The sequence below is a fragment of the Pterocles gutturalis genome, unplaced genomic scaffold (genome assembly GCF_000699245.1).
Source record: "Pterocles gutturalis isolate BGI_N339 unplaced genomic scaffold, ASM69924v1 scaffold5948, whole genome shotgun sequence".
In the NCBI taxonomy this organism is placed as follows: Eukaryota; Metazoa; Chordata; class Aves; order Pterocliformes; family Pteroclidae; genus Pterocles; species Pterocles gutturalis.
The window spans coordinates 1-18,735 of NW_010117843.1; the positions used below are offsets into that span (position 1 = coordinate 1).

Consider the following 18,735-nt stretch of genomic DNA (forward strand, 5'->3'; position numbering starts at 1 on the left):
GTAGTGAGGTGGGTGCTGGCCTCTTGTCTGAAGTAACAGGTGATAAGACAAGATTAAATGGTCTCAAGTTGGGCCAGGGAAGGTTTAGGCTAGATATTAGGAAAAATTTCTTCACTGAAAGAGTGATCAGGCATTGGGCTGCCCGGGGAAGTGGTGGAGTCACCATCCCTGGAGGTGTTCAAGAAACGTGTAGATGTGGTGCTTAGGGACAAGGTTTAGTGGGTTAAGTGGTGTGGGTTGACGGCTGGACTTTATGATACTTAAGGTCTTTTCCCAACCTTAATGATTCTGTGATTAAGCTGTAGAGTAATGCCTGTCCCCAAAGGGATTACAAAGAAGTCACACTTGACAAGTTTGCTTTTGCAAATTAAGTACTTTTGCAGATTTTTAAAACTATATCACAATATATTAAAATTAAGGAATTAGGAGTCTTAATTTTACAACTAGGATTTTATGAGAACTGTTGCTGATACTGAGAGGCTTCTTATGCTTTTGAATGCACAACAGAGCTCTATAAAGGTCATGTTCTGATGCTATAACTTTTGTATTGTGTTGCTGTCTAGAATGTAGGCTAACATAACTTGACCGTCCTGCGATGGTGGTGTTTTTCCTTATGTGGAAGAGCTATAACTTACAAAAAGATCTCTAAAAGATACAGTGAATGTTGCCACTGAATTCAAATTCTGTGTTGACTATGGCTTCCTAAGAAGAAACTGCAATATTTTACTGTTATACTTGCAACATATTTCCTGTAAATTTGGCTGCTTTATGTTTCTGTATGTCAAAGACTTGATATTAATTGTGGTTTTTAGTTTATGAACTTTATGAAAAGCTACATAATTAGCCACTGACTCCAGATATTGACTTAATGATAGCATATATTATTTCTGCACTAGTCTGTAGATTTCCTTTACTGAAATATGTATATGTGGAACGTGCCTTTGCAATGTGTGATCACTGAAATGCAGAATTATTTAGGGAGAAAAACTTATATCTATTACATGCATCTAAGCAGGCTAAGATTCTTCACACCTTCTTTTGCTTATACTTTTCCTGTTTTCAATTTAGCTCTTCTTTATATAATTTTTAAATGAAGCTGGAGGTGAGGCTGTCAAGAAAACTAAGTAGTTACTTCAGATGGGTAGGGGCAATAGTCATCTGTCTGTCTGAAGAATAAAATTTTTGAAAGTGCCGAACAGCTCCCTATTTCAGAAGTGACTCTTACTTCTCTGACTTCTTCTATGTTCCGCTGCCTTGCTGTGGTGCTTGGGCTACTGAATGTGCTCATTTTACAAGTGTTTCTTTGAAAATTTTCTGATCTTCAAGACTGTAATATCTGCTGAACAATGCAATCTTGAATAAATAAAGCTTTGGATTCTTGGAAAGTAAAGAATAGAGCCTTCACTATTTGCTCAGTGCATACCTTCTTCCCCCTGCCCCCCCTCCCCTCCTGGCCTTCATGTGCCGTGCTGTGGAGCTGGGCTGCAGCTGAGCGGAGACGGGGCATATTGTGGGCACTCTGCTGCTGTCTGCGGGGGACAATGGCTGCAGTGTCGCCAGGGCCTACACAGGGGCAGTTGATGGCGTTTCTGTGAAATTGCAGTGGTCTACAGCATCTACTGAAATCTGTAGGATAAGCAAATGCAAAAATTCTTTTCAGCTGCTGGGCCTCTGAAAATGCCATGTTGTGGCCTCGTTGATAAATGGCCCAAACAGCAGAACAGTCATGAAGGAGTTGGTTCAAACGGGGAGGCTGCATGCCATTCATGTTCAAATTTTAACTGTGGAAAGAAATTCTCATCTTCCCCACCCCTGTGGGGGGGGAGCTGTCTGCTCCAAAACTTTGTCTTCTGTCAGCTGCCCTTGTCAGTACAACATTATCTTTTGCCTAAAACCTGGCTCACAGAAGTAGGGCCTGGGCCTGCTTTTTGTTACCAGCAGTAGGAGGACACAGATCATAGAAACACAGAATGGCCTGGGTTGAAAAGGACCTTAAAGATCATCTAGTTTCAACCCCCCTGCTGTGGGCAGGGTTGCCAACCACTAGAGCAGGCTGCCCAGGGCCCCATCCAGCCTGGCCTTGAATGCCTCCAGGGATGGGGCATCCCCAGCTTCTCTGGGCAACCTGTTCCAGTGCCTCACAGGATGCCCTCATTTACATTCCCAGTTCAGGTAGAAGAAGAACAGCTAGAACTTCGGGACTAATTGCCGTTTCCTTAAGCTGTAATAGTACTGCTACAGCAAGCAGCCTTTTTACGAGTGTCTTTGATTACTACTATAAAGTGGTAGGCTACAATATTGAAACTAACCTCAAATAAAAATGTGATTTTTTTTGTTTTTGTTACTGACTTCCATGAACATTATTTTTAGGAAGAATAAACTTCTTGAAGACTGATTTTTATTTCTGAGTGTCTAATGGATTTGTTGGGTATTGAGAGAGTTCATAAATCTACAGACAGAAGGAAGCCTTCTTATTTTCTGCCCCTCAAAACCTCTGCAGGATAGACAGCTAGGCATGTTGCTTATGCTCTGTTTATACTTGTATGCTACTTCTACTAGTCTGATTGTGATCAGACCTGACTTTTAGTCTGCTTGTTCTATTTATCTCTTGAAGATGATAATGTACTTTACTTTTCTTGGGAGTTCATATCACACGATTCATAAAAGTCATTGAGATATAAGCCAAAAATAAAGTATATGAAATGGAGATGATAACAGAAATGAACACCATAGAAAGTATATTATTTTTTAGAAGATAATAATATAGAAGTTGGCTCACATTAAGTCTTGTGTTATTTTAAATATAGAGATCCAGAAAAACTAACAACTACTTTGTGACACTTAATGGTGCAAAATATTTTAATCAATTGAGTTACTGAATTTTCCTTGTGCATTCAAGTCAAAATTTTTTATGAATTGAAGAAAAATTTAGATGTCTTAATTTCTGTTAGTGATATGTATAGCTTTCAAAATATGTTGAATTGTGTGTCATAAAAAAGCTACAGCTTTATAATCTATTTTATTGATATTTTAAATTTTCCTGACTAATACCATCTAATTACAGTACCTGTAATTAAGGATTTACTGATGGTACTTTTTCTTTCCCCCAGAAAAAAGCAAAAGGCCAAGTGCTGTTTGACAAAGTGTGTGAACATCTCAATTTACTGGAAAAGGATTACTTCGGTCTGTTGTTTCATGAGAATTCAGAACAGAAGGTAAGCCTGTATGAGGAGGTTTTATGTTTGGTTTTCTGCATTGCTACTGACTTTAATAGTTTAGTGAGATATACTCTGTTAAATGTATACCATTTTAAACATTTCAGTAAAGCATTGCAAAATGTCAATTCTAGTCTGCTGTAAACTTGCAATATTTACAAGATACTGATGTGTATGTTAAGATACCTGACAAAGCACTCATTTATTTTTTAGAGTGGGGGAATATTTAAAATATCTGCATTTTTGAGAAAACTAATTGAGTAATTGCTAGGTTTTACAGTAAAACAGTATGCCATACCGGCAACTGAAGCCAGGAAATTTTAACTAATATCTTTGCCTTAAATGTCTGACAACTCCCCAAAGTTCTGAATGCTTTCATTTTTTAAGTTTTTTAAAAAATAAAAAACCAAAAACTTTGGATGGCAAGTAATACAAGAAATAGATCTTCTGCCTGACTTTCCAAAAATTTCACTGCTTATTCTCATGCATTTTTAATAATGCTTTGAAGAGGAACATAAAGGAAACCTTGCCTGTAAGTCTGTAACTGTTAGGCTTCAGAGTTCCTTTTTTGTTAATTTTAAGCTTAAAGAAAATTTTGGTATTTGTAAAGATGAGTCTGCATTGATGCATAGTATATGTCTTTCTTTTTTCTTTTTCTTTTTTAAAATTGTTTTTGTGTTTGTGTTCTAATGTACTTTTAGCTGAACTAACAGATTTATTGGTATTTCTCAGTCATATTAATGGAGAAACACCTTAAAAAGAACCCATATGTTTTTTTATATGTGTATACATGTAGTTATCATTGATTCCTAGCTATAGTGTGTTTAGCATATGAAGCGGGATTCCAAGGCTTTATGGTACATTGAGAATGATTTGAAGTTACTCATTCAAAGTAGTTAAACTCCTGTGAGGCATAGAGATTGGGTTGGGACAGTTACTGAAATATCATTGCTAGTTCTGGCTTCCTCAGAAACTCAGGTCAACCAGTGGATTCCTTAAAAAGATCTTCAGTTGAGGAAAAAACTATGGATCTACTTTAGGCACTTAGCTTGCAAATAGAGATTGATTATAAGAGTTAGACTATTATATTTTGAATGCCAATGAGTAACAGTGAAGGAGGGATTTATTTTAGACATTTTCTGGCTGGGTAGCCCATATGTTCTAGTTTGAACCCAAGTGCCCTTATATGGATGGTACTATGTATCTGGTGGAACTCTTGTCTTTGCCAGATGAGTGGGAATACACAGGTTTTCAAAGAAGAATCTGGAAACATGGGCTTTGTCATGAACTAGTCATTTGGCTAAGTGCATACAGGCTTTTACAGGTTGGACAGTCTGTACTGTGACATGTACACGGTTGTATAGGTATGTTTATTTTTACTGCTGTTGTCACTCAAGTTATCTAATTTAAAGCTACTGCTTTTTTACAACACCATGTTTGGAAGTTCTTACACCAGCTGTGGTATAACCTGATAATGTGAAGTGTAGCTACTGCAGTGTCTTAATATTGAAAAATTAGTGGTTGCATGCTGAGAGAGTTCCCCTTCCCCAGCTGCCATTTCTTTCATGCTGGTAAATTTGAAATTTTATAGCTACATAGAATGTACTTAGTAAGATTGGAGCACTCATTTTTGTTATTACAGGGATTTTTTTCAATACATGGGTGAAGACTCTTTAAATTGTTTTCAGTATGTTAGGTGTTTGTGGCATGTTGTTAGTGAATCCTGTGCTTCTGTCTTGGGATGTTTTAAGTATCTCAACTTTTTCATGCTTTTAAAAAAAGAAAAAAACATTTAACATTTTATGTTTTTATTTAATTAATAGATAGAGGTGTGGGGGGCTGATCAGTTGTATTCAGCAATAGCTGCCAACGAAAGCTTGGAGACTTGGAACTTTCTTTGGTTTTAGGGCCTCCTCTTTTGTTCACCTCTGTAGTAAGTTTGAATTCTTTTTCCGTCTCAGTACCAGTTCCTTCTGATGCATTTTTTTCCCCTGTTATGACTGTTGCCTCTTAGATTAAAATGCCACAAATCTCTGACCTCCAGACCAGTCAGTACTAAATACTGAATGATGTGTTTTTCTCATTCTTGTGCCCTCATCACAGCCACCCATTTATGAGCCAGCTGTTGAAGTCGATGGCAGCTGTGGGGTGTGGAAACTGAATGCCAGGCACTTTTTTGAATTAGAGCTGCTCCCTAATGCACCATCAGGGTACCATTGGAGGAAGATTCCCATTAACTTTTCTCTATGGGAGTTCTGTGCATCTGTGAGAGATGTTATGTCTTCAGATCAGGCTGATTTTTGTTAGCTTTAATACCCGTTTTGAAACTATTTAGGTCAAATGATTCATTAATGATTTCTTTCGTGGTTTTGCAAGTGTTAAATTCATTGGTGTAGAGTTTAGTTAGTGATTTCATTGCATTACCCCCTCAAAAGTTTGTGAATGCTCCATTCACACTGTAATTGGTCTGCAGAAGTGTTAAAAAGCTTCTGCTCTTATGTTTTGGGCACCAGCTGGAAATGATGCTTTTCTGAATTTGTACAAAATACTTTTGTACTGCTAGAGAACATTTTGTTGTTCTTTGACAATTCATTACTTTGTCTCATCTATAACCTTACCATTCACAAATTAAACAAAGATTTCTGCTTACTGGAGCAAAGTAGCGTGTATACACTTTGTCTTTTGTGTTCAAAGACAGACCTGTCTATTCTGCATTAAGTCTATTTTGGGTAGATTCTTTCAATAGTGTTTGTTTTAGCCATAACATAAGGCATAGATGCAAAAAATTCCTACCCCTGTAATGATGTGTGTAAATGGAATGGAAGCATCTGATTTTGTTTGACAGAACAACAATGAATGTTGGTGGCAGAGTCTGCTTCCAATAAGCTTACTCAGGTTTGGAAAATCAGAAAATGAACTGTATAACTTTGTAAAGAAAGGATTATTCTTCTCATCTTGCAGCATGTTCTGTATTGTATGTTCTTTCTCCTACTTTATAATGATGAAAGATAAAGCACTGAAAGTAACATATACTCAGGAATCCTAGTTTTCTGCTGTAGTTATGCCATGCTGTATTCTACACTTATTTACTGTATTTACTTTATAATATCTAAAATTTAAGAGTTTAAGCTACTTCTGGTTATCTCTATAATAGGAAGAATATTGCTGTGTATCATTTTGGAATGGAATTAATGCCAAAACTAAAAACCTAGATTAATAACTGTAGATGAAGTGAGTCTCAGCTAAAATTATTTGAAAACTTCTGTTGTCTTCCAAGGTCTTTCCATGTCACAGCTGTTCCAACAGATTGCAGTTTTTCTGACTTAACCAGAATAAATGGTATCCAGATCTTTTGGAGGGGTGTTTTATGTGTGTTCCTTTGTAATGATGTTATGGACTGTGCCTCTCTGGAAGAATTGTAGTAGCTATGAAATGTTAGAGCTTGCAGACTTCTTAAAGCAAGAAATGTGAAATTATTCTTTTTTTTTTTAATTACATCTATAAAAATTATAAAAAGGGTTTTTTCATTTAATTTATAAAAGTATTTGTCTAATATATACAGGCTATGTTTATGATGAAATAAGCTTGGATGAAGGTCAGTTACAACAGGGAACTTAGTATTTTGGGTCATATTCATAGAAGCTGCATCCTTTATCAGCAGAGGTGATCTACATTAAGGATTTGCACTAGTGCAAAAACATGTAGTTCCACATTCTCCTATTCTATACAACTGTAGCCTGTCATGTTTTGTCTCCTTGAAACACATTTGACTTTGGGTGGAAAAGCCTGTAATAAAGACTGAGGGGTATGGTATTGGAAAACAGTTGTTGCATCTGGAGTTTGGTACCATAGACTGAAAGGGGACTCACATTACACCCAGTATCCGCTACTCGACTAGGTTAGGCAGGACTAACATTGGTAGAGATATGCCTTTAGCAACATCTGTGCTGGCACTGAGGTCCCCTCTAACTTAAAAGCTGCTAAGATATGCAGTGGTTTGTGAAAATGCAAATATTGTCCTTGACTTTACAAATTAGTTGCTAATTCTTCCCTACTCTGCACAGCTCTGTCTTTGAAACGTGCTAAGTCCTGCTGGCAGGCTGGTTGTGTACATGTGTGTTTGTTCCATATATATGCTTGTGTATGTTTATCTGGCTGTGGGTAATAAAAGTTTTAAAAACCCTGTATAAAGTAAATTCTCAGTAACTACAGTTAAAAAGCTTATGTTTCTAGTCTCTTGCACAATCAGTTTTCTAACATCTGGGTAAAATTAGTAAACAGGATTTTCTGAGTTACTGATGAATATATGTTACTGATTTCTTAGTCTCACTTCCCCAAGTTATATTTTTGGATGGTCAGTCACAAAAAAGTCTCCTTGCACATATCAATAGTAACCGAAATGCTGTGAGCTCTTCAATAGGTTGCACAGATTATATAAAAATATTTTTGGTATTGAGGATACAACACATTTAATAGTGAGGCATCTAAATATAAAAAACTGACTCTATTTTCATTGCCTAAAATAGAGCTGAGTATCTAGATTTGAACCTTGCCAGTGTATCAGTGTTAACATAGTATATGCTCGTAGAGAACTTGGCTTTGAGGGAGGTCAGAAAAAAACCATGAAATCTGATTAGGTTTTTCCAAGCACCTTTGAATGTTATCAGAACTAAAAGGTATATGCTTTAAGACAAAAAATGGGAATAATTAGTCTCTGGAGTTCAAGAGAAATATCGTCTTAAGTAACTCTGTATGGGTGTGTAAGCACAAACCTGTAGAAATTACATAGCCAATCCTGAAAAGTCTGCTTATGTCAATAAAAGGAGTATGAGAGAAAATTGCATTTGTCATATGTAATTTGCTAGATCAGCTCCACTGTAAAACTAACTACTTGTCAAAATTACTGAGCATAAATATTCTAAAGCAATAAGGCAACCATGAAGGCAGTGGCATTACACAGTTTCTTTTATGTGCAAGGGTGGGGAGACTTGCTAGCAAATCACAAGTTGAATTTTAGAGTTCTGTTGGTTATTTTAAAGTAGAACAGATTTCTGAACAATACAAACTTTAACTGAACTGTATGAAATTACTTAATCTTCAGTCTGAAATTATTTTAAATACTGATTGTGGTTTTTTTTTTTTCAGAACTGGCTAGATTCTTCAAAGGAAATTAAGAGACAAATTCGAAGTAAGTACTTCTGTATTCAGATGTTATGCTCCTTTTATTTCCTCATGGAAATATTCTTTGTAAACCTAGTATCCTGGATGTCAACTAAATTGTATACTTAAAGCATTAAAATAACTTATATCTGATAATAATGTATTCAGGCTTAGAGCAGAAAGCAAAACTTTTATTTCTGTCCACTGTCCAAGAAGGAGAAGAATGAATCACTCAGCCTTGTGCTGTAGAAGTTAATACTGGCTTCTGCCCCAAAATTTTCCTGTGTTGTGTGTAACTAATAGTTGATCTTTTTGCATCCTGAAATCGTAGATGTTTTTCTACTTTGTGCTGATATAGGGGTTATGGGATGGAGAATGTCAGCTTGCAAAGATGGTTGTGGTTGTTGCTGCAGAATTTCTAACTTCAAAGACTCACCAGAAGAATATGAAACTATGAAAAGAGAATCAGTATGTCTTGCAGAAAATGTATATTTTTCAGTCCTGATCAGTCTAGCATTGGCTCTTTTGATGTATCCATCATTTCCAGAATGGAAATGGAATAGGGAGGATAATCTGTGGATGTCTCACTACGATGCTTGTCAGACTAAATCTGTGTGAGAAGTCTTTCTACTTCGTATACTCAATACACAATGAGCAGTTTATTTTATTCTGCATAAACCTGTCAAAACTCTGCACTAACCAAGTAGCTTTTGTAGTAGATAGGTGAGTGAATGGAGAATACATTTAGGAAATACTCTATGTGAGTATACATGTCTCAAAATAAGTAGCCACTAAGAAGTGCTAGACAGCGCTTGCCCTTACTGAAGTTCGTCTCCGTTGCTTTACTCATTTGTGGCTGGTGCAGGGTTGGTTTTTTTGTGGTTTTGCTTTTGATGGAAATCTGTTTTCAGTGCCTGATAGGAAATGTAAGCAGGGAGATGATGATAATAAGATGTACATGTTTACACTTCCAACACAACAAGAATTTAAGTTATTTAAGAAACTGACTTTGGACCCTTCTGGGGAATGTGATCCAGTGGGAGCACTTGTAATTAAGAACAACAGTGTGTTATTTGCAATGATCCAACAGGCAGTTTCTTTACTATTGTTAATTTCCTGTTTTAAGGCAACAATTAACATTTTTTCCAGAAATCATAGTAGTTTTAATTCTGCTTTCTTTAGACCTTTCCCAATTGATGAAAACCCTTTACTAGGAAGGTATGGTTTATATTTTCAGTAAGGAAACAAAAGTTAAAGAAGCTTCCTTAGAAACTATTTTTTTTTAATCTAACATGCTCTTGTATAAGCAAAGTAGACCTATTAAAATAACAAACGTACTGATATCCTTCTGCAAGTAGAGGCCATCCTTTTAATTAAGGAAAAGTTACTGGTATTGTAACTTCTTATTCTTCAGGTCTTCAGTAAAAAACTGTTAGTTGTTTTGTTTGGCTTTAATATTTAACAAAAGATTCAGGACATTGATACTTTTTGTTTCTGTTTTCTGTAGTGATCTGCATGCTATACAGCCTACAAGTGTCACAAATCTGAAGTGTAGAAACTGATCTGAAAATTTTTTGGATGCACTAGAGAATATTTTTTAGTACTGTATAATACATAGCACAAAAAATACTTTAAGAGGATATGATTTTTTCATACAGCATGAAGACCTACATTTTATGCTGGAGATCAAGTCCATTTTCTTGAATTAGGCGTCATGACTAGAGTTTTTTCTCTGGTCAGTAGCACTTCAGAGTTGATAATGCATAGTGTATAAGGCAAACAATCAAGTAAAAACACCATTTTAAGGATTTTAAAATAAAACTTGCTTATACCAATTTGCAAGTAGTCAGCATACTGTCAGTTGTGTTCCGCAGAATCAGTGTATTAGTTTCCAGACACTGATATGTACTGCAAAAACAAATTGTATCCCCCGACTGCAAGAGTATCAAATAATTAGTCTTTTCTTTGTTTCAAGGTTAGTTCTAAATACATTTGGCTTTGAGTCAAGAATGGAAATCTTATGTACAAAAATACTCAATTATAATAAATTTAAGATACCTCTAAAACCTACTAGTTGATTTGAAATGAAGAAAGTAATTTATTTTCTCTTGTACAGCACAAACTGAAGCACTAGTGTGCTAGATAAGTGTATCTGGATAAATACATTAATCTGAACACATAGGGATGACAAATGGAGTGGAGTTCAGCACATCAGTTTGCAACTTAATATCTATAACAACCTCTGTCTCTCTGTTACATGTGAACAATATCAATACTCTGCACATTGGGCATGTGTGTGCCATCCATTACTGGGGAAGATGAAATAAGAATCCTGTAGGCTTCCCCACATTGTGTCAGGCTGTCTCTTGCTAAGTCAGGGTCCTAAGGCTGCCTTTGTGATCTCTCATTTGTTCAGGCTGGCCTTTGGTGGGGCAATTATGTTGGATCTCAGCAATTATTGATGTTACTTTGGCTAATGAACTTGATCTACAAATTACTGGCTCCATTCTGAGGGCTACAAAAGGTGGCAAAAAGCTTGTTTGCTTTCAGCCAGCCTGATCTCTTCAGGAAAATTAATTCTTGACTTTTTTTAACTCATGTAAGTGGATATCCACAGGCATGTGTTAAAACCTCTAATTCAATCAGAGGCAGGTGGGCTAATTACGTCATTTCTGCTGCTATCTTGAAAATTGCTATACCTAAAGTGGATTCGGGCTTTTTCAAAACTGAACATTTCAACTTGGATATAGCGATGGTATAAGCAGTAGCAACTGACCTTGGAATAGTCAAATCCCAGGCTTCACAGAGAGTGTGGTAGTTTGCCCTTTATATAAAATTTAATTTGTGAATTTATCTGTGTGAGGTGTTGTACATGCAGTTTGTATAGGTTATGTTCTATATTTTCAGTATTCTCATCCTCAGTGTAACAGTGTTTAATGAGTAAACTCCATAAACCTGGTTTCATTGTGGTGTTAATTGCAGTTGAAGACCAGTCTTTTGTCTGCAATTTAAGTGTTCACAGTTATATCTTTGGTAAAGATCAGAGATGTGAATGTATAAGCCATCAGTTTTAGGAAGCCTAACTATTTGCTCATGTTGTTTTAGTAGTTGAAGTATATGAAATTAAGTAAAAGACCTTCTCACAAATTTTGAAACTATTTTTGGGATATATCCTGGGTTTGATGTGGATATAATTTATAGTCTTCTAAACAGATATTTAATTTCCATGCTGTGTGGAGTAGTTGCTAAAATTCAAGGTAATGTTAGGTCAATTAAAACTATGTCTAGGCTGCAGCATGACGAGTATTTTTATTGCAAAAATAAAATTCTATGACAAAATATAGAAAATTCTATGTCATATCCTGTCTTTTTTGCTTTATGAGAAGGGGGAGGATTTGGATGTTATATGGGCAGAACAGACTGGTGTTAGGGCTGGTTTTTTTGTGCATTCTTACCCGATAAAGGATACATTTAACTGGTTTTTGCTATTGAAATTGACTGTAAAGTTGTTTCACTTCTTGTCAGGAGAATGCTTGTTTAGCCAGAAAGATTCTAGAAGCTCATCACTGTACCTAGAATATGATTAATCTGATCTAATCTAGATCAACTGTGTCCACCTAAGGCAATTGCACTTGTTTTCTGAAGGAACAGGCAGTTTCAGGAGATGAGGGAGTGCGTTTTGAAATGGTTGCCTGAGAGGGGAACCAAACCAGCCTTTGCAAATGCCTGTTGTTCTGTTTTGGTTTGGTTTGGGTTTTTTTTATTGCCTATAAAGGGAGTGAGTTTTTTTTAATATGTTGATATATAGAGAAATAAATTTCAGCAGTCTAGGGCTGAGTGAAACTGTGTCCACTGGCATCAAAAAAGATAGTGGTTATGGTGATAGAAAAGTTATTTTCTTTTTAGCAAGGAGTGATTAACTGAAGGAGTGAAGGCAGAAAACTTAATTTGCTTGTTACTTAGTTCAATTATTGATGGAGTTGAGGGAAATCCTCTGTAATTCTATGGAAGTGAATTAGAACAGATGAAATAATACACTAAGTGAGGAACCTGGTGGCAAATCTTGGGCGACAAATTTAAGCCTTGCTCCATATACATGTTGAAAACTGTTCTCTGCATTCTCTTATTAATGAGCATCCAGTAATTCAGATTGGGGAATTTAAAAAACAGCCAAATGGAATACTGGCCTTTTCTTTGTGACTTATGTAGGAAACAGTTAAGGTAGTTCTGGGATATGATGGAGTTGAAATGGATTTTTGACATTGGTTCTATGGTATGTTCTGCAATACAGCCTAAACGTCTTAATTGCTCAGGAAAACTGATGTTAGGGAAGGATAGTGGTTGAATATGGCTATTTTCAAATTACACAGTAGACTAAATGGTGATAAATTCATAACTACAATTCTGTGAGAATAATAGTTATGTTTACATAACTATTTACAATTTTGCAACGCAGTGTACTAAAATAAGAAATTAAAAGTTTGCATTTAAAGTGCTAAGGGAAGTTAGAATTAGTTAAGGAATAAGCATGCATTTTAAATGTACAGCTCTGGCTGTCTGATTTTAATGCTAACAAAACACTGTTAAGCTCAGGCGTCAAAATATGGGGGTTACTTTATGCAGGGTCACTTTATTTTGCATCCATCTCTTTTAAGTAAATAACTATATATCTGTAAAAGCTGTAGCTAATTTCAATCTAAGCTAATTACACTAGAGTCTACCTTATAGTTGGCAAAGATAAATAAGCATCTGTGCCAGGGAAGAGTTGTCCTGCAGAAGTGCTCCTCTACATCTACTAATTATAAAGAATGTTTTTGCAGTTTGGAGATGTCAGAATTTGTGAGCTGAATCTTTCTTGTTAGTCCGACTAGGGCTGGCTGGACGCTGGGGATTTTTTTATGTATTTTTGAAAATATGCAATGGATACAGACATTATTTCTTTGATTTTCTTCAAGGTAACTTAAGCAAAATTATAGAAGAAGTAATTTTCTTAATTTTATGAGACTTTTCTACATCTGTGTGTGAGCAGTGCATCTGCCCTAGTCACACAGTACCCAAAAAATATTAGCTGAGACAGAGTTATCATCAGTAAAAGCCTTTACAGGGAAAAAAAAAACCCCTCACTGATTCCCAGTTTGGACGGGATGAGTCCTGTTAATTGTATGGTGGTAGCTGGCGAGTTATATTGCATTGTTTTTGTCTAAGAATGTGCCTAAAGTTGCTGTAGAAGCATTTTTGAGGTAACAAGCCGGCTAGAAAAATTTTTGACATTTCTATAGCCCATATTACTAAACATCAAAAGAGAGAGCCTTGTCAGGGACAGGATGCTAAATATCACTTTAAATATCAGTTTGTTGGGTTTTTTGCCTTTTCTACCAATTCAAAGTACCACTAATAGTGTTTATGATTGTGTGAAGACAGTTATGTTTGTGTGCATCCATTATGTGGCTATAAACAGTATGTTGTAGTGAGAAGTAGAGACTGTGCACATTGTAATATAGTTGCTAGTCTATATTCAGGGGATAAATGTGCTTTCAGTAATCAGGCAAAATATAAGGTTACCAACTGTCCAGAAAATACTTAGTAGAAATTCAACTACAACATTTTTTTCTATGGATTAGCTATGGGAATTAGTATGAGTAGACATGAAAATTTTTCACATAGTCTATAGATTCTGAGGATTTATGCTCTTTTTAGCTTTTTATAAAGAATACAGATTTGTTTGATTGCTTTTCTTCAAACGGTGTCTGGGTCTCCTGGCTACAGTGCTTTCTGAAAGCTGGAAATGTAGAAAAATTCCTGAAACTGTAGAAATGCTGACAAGAAAGAAATAGGTTAAGCAGGAATTCATCTGTGACTGGTTTAACTGAAATTTTATTCCAGGAAGAATTGGTTCATATCAAGAAACATTGCTTCATTCCAGGAAAACTTGAAGACTGGTTTAATACTTATGCAGAAGGGCACATCTTCACCCCTCTCTCCCCTTCCCACAGCCGTGTTAACGTAACAACTCTCCCTAAACACTTTTTTGCAGAGGCATTTTGACCTAATTGCTTCTCTTCATCAGTTTGGCTTTCTCGATATCAGCAGCTTTTCATTAAATTATGCTAATTCCCTGGGAGATAAATTATGGAAGTGGGCTAATGTACTCCAGCTTCTGTGTGTTCCTGCTATAGATATTAATCAGTGTTAGACTTTTTAAAAGGTTTTTTTTTCTTAATTCTGCCTTGCACTGGATTGCAGTAGGTGATGCAGTTTTACCCTGAATTGATCAGAGTATATACCATGAGTATATCTGATAAATTAGGCTTTCTCATTTAAGGAGTCCCACCTTATTTTGTAAGCAAAGTTATAATTGTTTTAAGAAATAATTGATAGCTGGGAACGTTAAGATATGCTAAAACCCTGAGCTCTCAAAAGGAAATAGTGACTTAGAAGCCAGGTGAAGAATGAGGGTCAAGTTTAAGCAGAAGTTAAAGTGCTCCAATGAATAGTCATGTCTGAAAAACTGAAACAATTTTTTAAATGTTGAAAGACTTTATAAAGTTTGACACAAACCACCTCTTAACTTTTAATGGCTGTGAAATTTTAAAATAGGGGGTTTTTTTTGAGAAAATAACGTTAGACCAAAATCTCAGCACTCTTTTCTAGCATAATGTTGGAGATGGCATTTCAGTCCTTTTTTTTTTTCTTGTTCAAATACACATATTCCGTGATGTTATTTATCTGCATAGGACAGATTTTTAAAATCATTTACTGTCCAAAATTTATCATTACCAAGCTTTATAAAATTATTACCTTTTTTTACCAAAGATTACTTTTGCTAAGTCTTTCACCAAAATATTATTTTAATTAAGAGAAAAAGTGTGTGATGAAGACAGAAATGTCTGTTTAACTGTTTAGATAATATTTTTATTTCTTATCTTTCTTCATTACTTTTAGCAGATCTACATTGTAGTGTTACTTTCTTTGTTTGGCAAGATGCGATAAAGCTCAAGTGCATTTGCTTTCGAGAAGCATGCAAAACCAAACTATTAAATTATTTTCCTAGACTCCTATTTTGGTATTTTCTATTACAGATGTATGTCTGCATTGTACTCAATAAAATCTGTTTGAATTAGGAAAGTTCTACATTTTCTTAAGATATTAGTACTTTCCAATGACTGTATTCCTCTTGCACATAGTGTTAGAATACTGGTGGAGTAACATTCTGAGAATGTATTTAGATTATTGATGAGTGACTTCAGCTTTTAAATCTTAAAAAAATATTTACAACTAGAGCTATGACTAAAGGCAACATTTTATGTTTTGTCAAATTATTAACTAGTTTTAAGCATACTTTTGCTTAAGAAATGCACATGGTGTTAACAATTGTAACACATGAGAATTTAAACTTAAAATATTGCTATTATAGTTGCTAAAACTATTTTCTCTAAAATATTTTAAAGGAGGAATGACTAATATTTTTTGTCTTACATACGTTCTGTATGAATACGAATAATTTTCTTATTATCTTTCTGTTGTATACAACACAGACCTCATTTTGACATCCCATGTTCATAGTTGTGCAGTCCCTCAAACTAACAGTCAGTTTAAACAGGAGGAGCCTGTTAGCCCTGGAGGAGTTGGAAATAAACACAAATTCAGTGCAAGTGGCTTTGAACACATGATACCTTAAAGTGTTCATATATTGTGGTAGTTTTCAAAGTAAAAGCTTCTGGTATTTGCGTAACTTATTGTCAAACATTCTTTAAAAAAAAATTCTAACATGTTGATCTTTCACTGTATGTTTATATGAGTTACTACCTAATAATGAAAATAATCTACGCTTCCTGGTAATACCATGTAAAAAGGGGAAAAAATTTTCTTCAAGATTTCAGTGGTATAAAATTTACATGGCTGCCTAACATTTTTCAGTAAGGTTCTTTCTTTGCTTGCTTCAACCTGTTTGAGATTAACAATGGGACATTTACCATGTTTAGGTTTACCTTGGGCATTCACCTTTAATGTGAAGTTTTATCCCCCTGATCCTTCACAGTTGACTGAAGACATCACTAGGTATGCATAGTTCCCACTTTTTAACTTCAAAATTAGACTTAACAGGAATTTTTAAGGCCATATAAAATTTATTCTTCAGTTTCTGAATGCTGTAACAGGTTTGGCTGTTACTGTAGAACACTATAGATGTTCTTAGATCAGCTGCTTTTTGGAACAAGGATGAAAAGGCAAAGTGAAAACTTCAGGAAGAAAATTGAGAAAGAAGAATTTAATGATAAGTGGGGGATATTGTTTAAGTGGGAGGTATGAAAGAAGCCAGTGGTTTTTTGTTGGCCTGCTGCTTTATTATATTGAAAATGAGGGTGTGGGGCTACTGATACTAAGAGCAAAGCTCAAGGGATCCAAGCTACTTCAGTAACAGTTGAGGCTAGGTTGGTGAAAACATAGTTTTATACATATGCATAAAACATAATAAAACCTGAAAATAATTATCTTCCAAAGTTCTTAGACAATATTTAGAATGCAGTGGATACTAGGCACCTAAAAAGTAGAGTTGCAAGACTAATATAACCAGTAGATAGAGTGCAGGGTATTGACACTCATCTTTTCAGGAGTTATGGAAAACCTAAAAAGTTATTTTTGGTTTGGAGTTAGCTGACTGCTGAGGCAGGATGTATGTTACTACACATCACATCAGCCTTTGCACAAAATAAGATAGGTATGCAAGTGTGTAGCTGATATATTACTACAAATAGTCTAAGACATTTAGTACACAGTGTATTTAAAAGCAGTTGTCCGTGTTTTCTTTGAAGATTTAGAGCAAATTGATTGGCTGTTCAGTTGCAGGTTCAACTGATAAAAGCATTTTAATGATATTAGCTTAAAGCTAAATTCTTTAAAATTTAAGCTTCACTTGTAGAACTTTTTAAAAATTTACATTAAAAATCTATACCCTATAAAAATAGGGTAGGATGCCTACTGATTGTTAAATTGTTAAATTTGGTAGAAGAGAGTATGCAGTAGCTGAAATACTGAATTCTAACACAGGCATGGTTTAAGGAACGCAATTATGGGTTCAGTACTAAACCAGATTTATTTTGTGTATTACATGACTTGGTTAGCTTGTGAACTGCAAGGGTTATAAAAGTTAGAATTTTAAACCCAAAGGGAAATGTCAAAGGAAATGCATGGGGTTTTATTTGTAATCTTTAGATACCTGCAGGCTATAATGTGAAATGAAGGTCTTTCTAAGGCAGCTTCTGTTACAAACTGGATACAATTTTTCATTCATTTATATTGGAAATCAGAATTTTTCCTGCTCTTCACATTATTTATGAAAGTAATGTCAACTCTTAAAAATGGAAGTGACGTGTACTATGTGACAATAATGCTTAACTAATGTAAAGTGTAACAAATTATTAGTGAATTGACTTATTTTACAATATGCTCATATGATTACATGCATTTAAATAAATTCTGCCATATCTCTCATAAGCTTGCCATTGGTAACACTTTATCTGTTCTTGTTTTTGTTTGTTTGTTTGCTTTTTTTCCCCTTTCCTTTGTCTTGCAGATATTTCTTGTGCCTACAGCTTCGTCAGGATATTTCTTCTGGTCGACTGCCCTGTTCTTTTGTGACTCATGCCCTCCTTGGTTCATATACCCTGCAGGCTGAGCTGGGTGATCATGACCCAGAGGAGCACCGCAGCGACTACATCAGTGAATTCCAGTTTGCACCCAATCAAACTCAAGAAATGGAAGAGAAAGTAGCTGAGCTACACAAAACACACAGGTGTGTCAGATACAGTGGGATTAAATGAAATCATCATGCTTTGTCATGTTTATGTCAGTTCCTTTAAGAGTATGTGTAAAACTGCTAAGCTGACATTTATTGTTAGTTTGGAAGTCTTGTGGTATGTAAGTAGAACCTCTTATGTTCATGTGTTTAAAATTTTCAGTTTGAAAATAGTAGATCTCAGAAGAGAACTTTTGGATAAAATATTTTTATCTGAACATATGAATTGGTTTAAGCAGCATACAGCTAAAATATTTTGAAAGAGTAAAGGTTGAGTAAAGTAATACAATGTGCTTTGAAGGAACACTTCCCCTTTAGGGCAAATATCCTATTGATACCTTACAAACTGAGGTTTTGTGTCTGAATTCCAGGATTCCACTCAGTTTTGATTCTCAGTTCTTTTGTCAATAGACTCAAAGCTGATTCAATGATTTCAGGGGCTTGACTCCAGCACAGGCGGATTCCCAGTTCCTAGAAAACGCTAAGAGACTCTCCATGTATGGAGTGGATTTACATCATGCCAAGGTATTGGGGATTGGGTTGGGTTTTTTGTTTTGTTTTGTTTTA

At 35.3% G+C, this 18,735-nt stretch overlaps 1 protein-coding gene across 1 annotated transcript in view; it reads left to right on the top strand.

Moving 5' to 3' along the window:
- Positions 1 to 3,078: 3,078 nt before the first annotated feature.
- EPB41L2 (erythrocyte membrane protein band 4.1-like 2) overlaps positions 3,079 to 18,735 on the top strand; it is a gene marked incomplete at both ends in the record, with an annotated part of 35,869 nt that continues 20,212 nt past the window's right edge. Inside the window, 5 exons of the mRNA XM_010075956.1 lie at positions 3,079 to 3,215; positions 8,361 to 8,403; positions 16,358 to 16,433; positions 17,947 to 18,165; positions 18,606 to 18,693. Of these exons, the coding sequence (XP_010074258.1) occupies positions 3,079 to 3,215; positions 8,361 to 8,403; positions 16,358 to 16,433; positions 17,947 to 18,165; positions 18,606 to 18,693 (563 nt within the window). The remainder of the gene's footprint in view (positions 3,216 to 8,360; positions 8,404 to 16,357; positions 16,434 to 17,946; positions 18,166 to 18,605; positions 18,694 to 18,735) is intronic.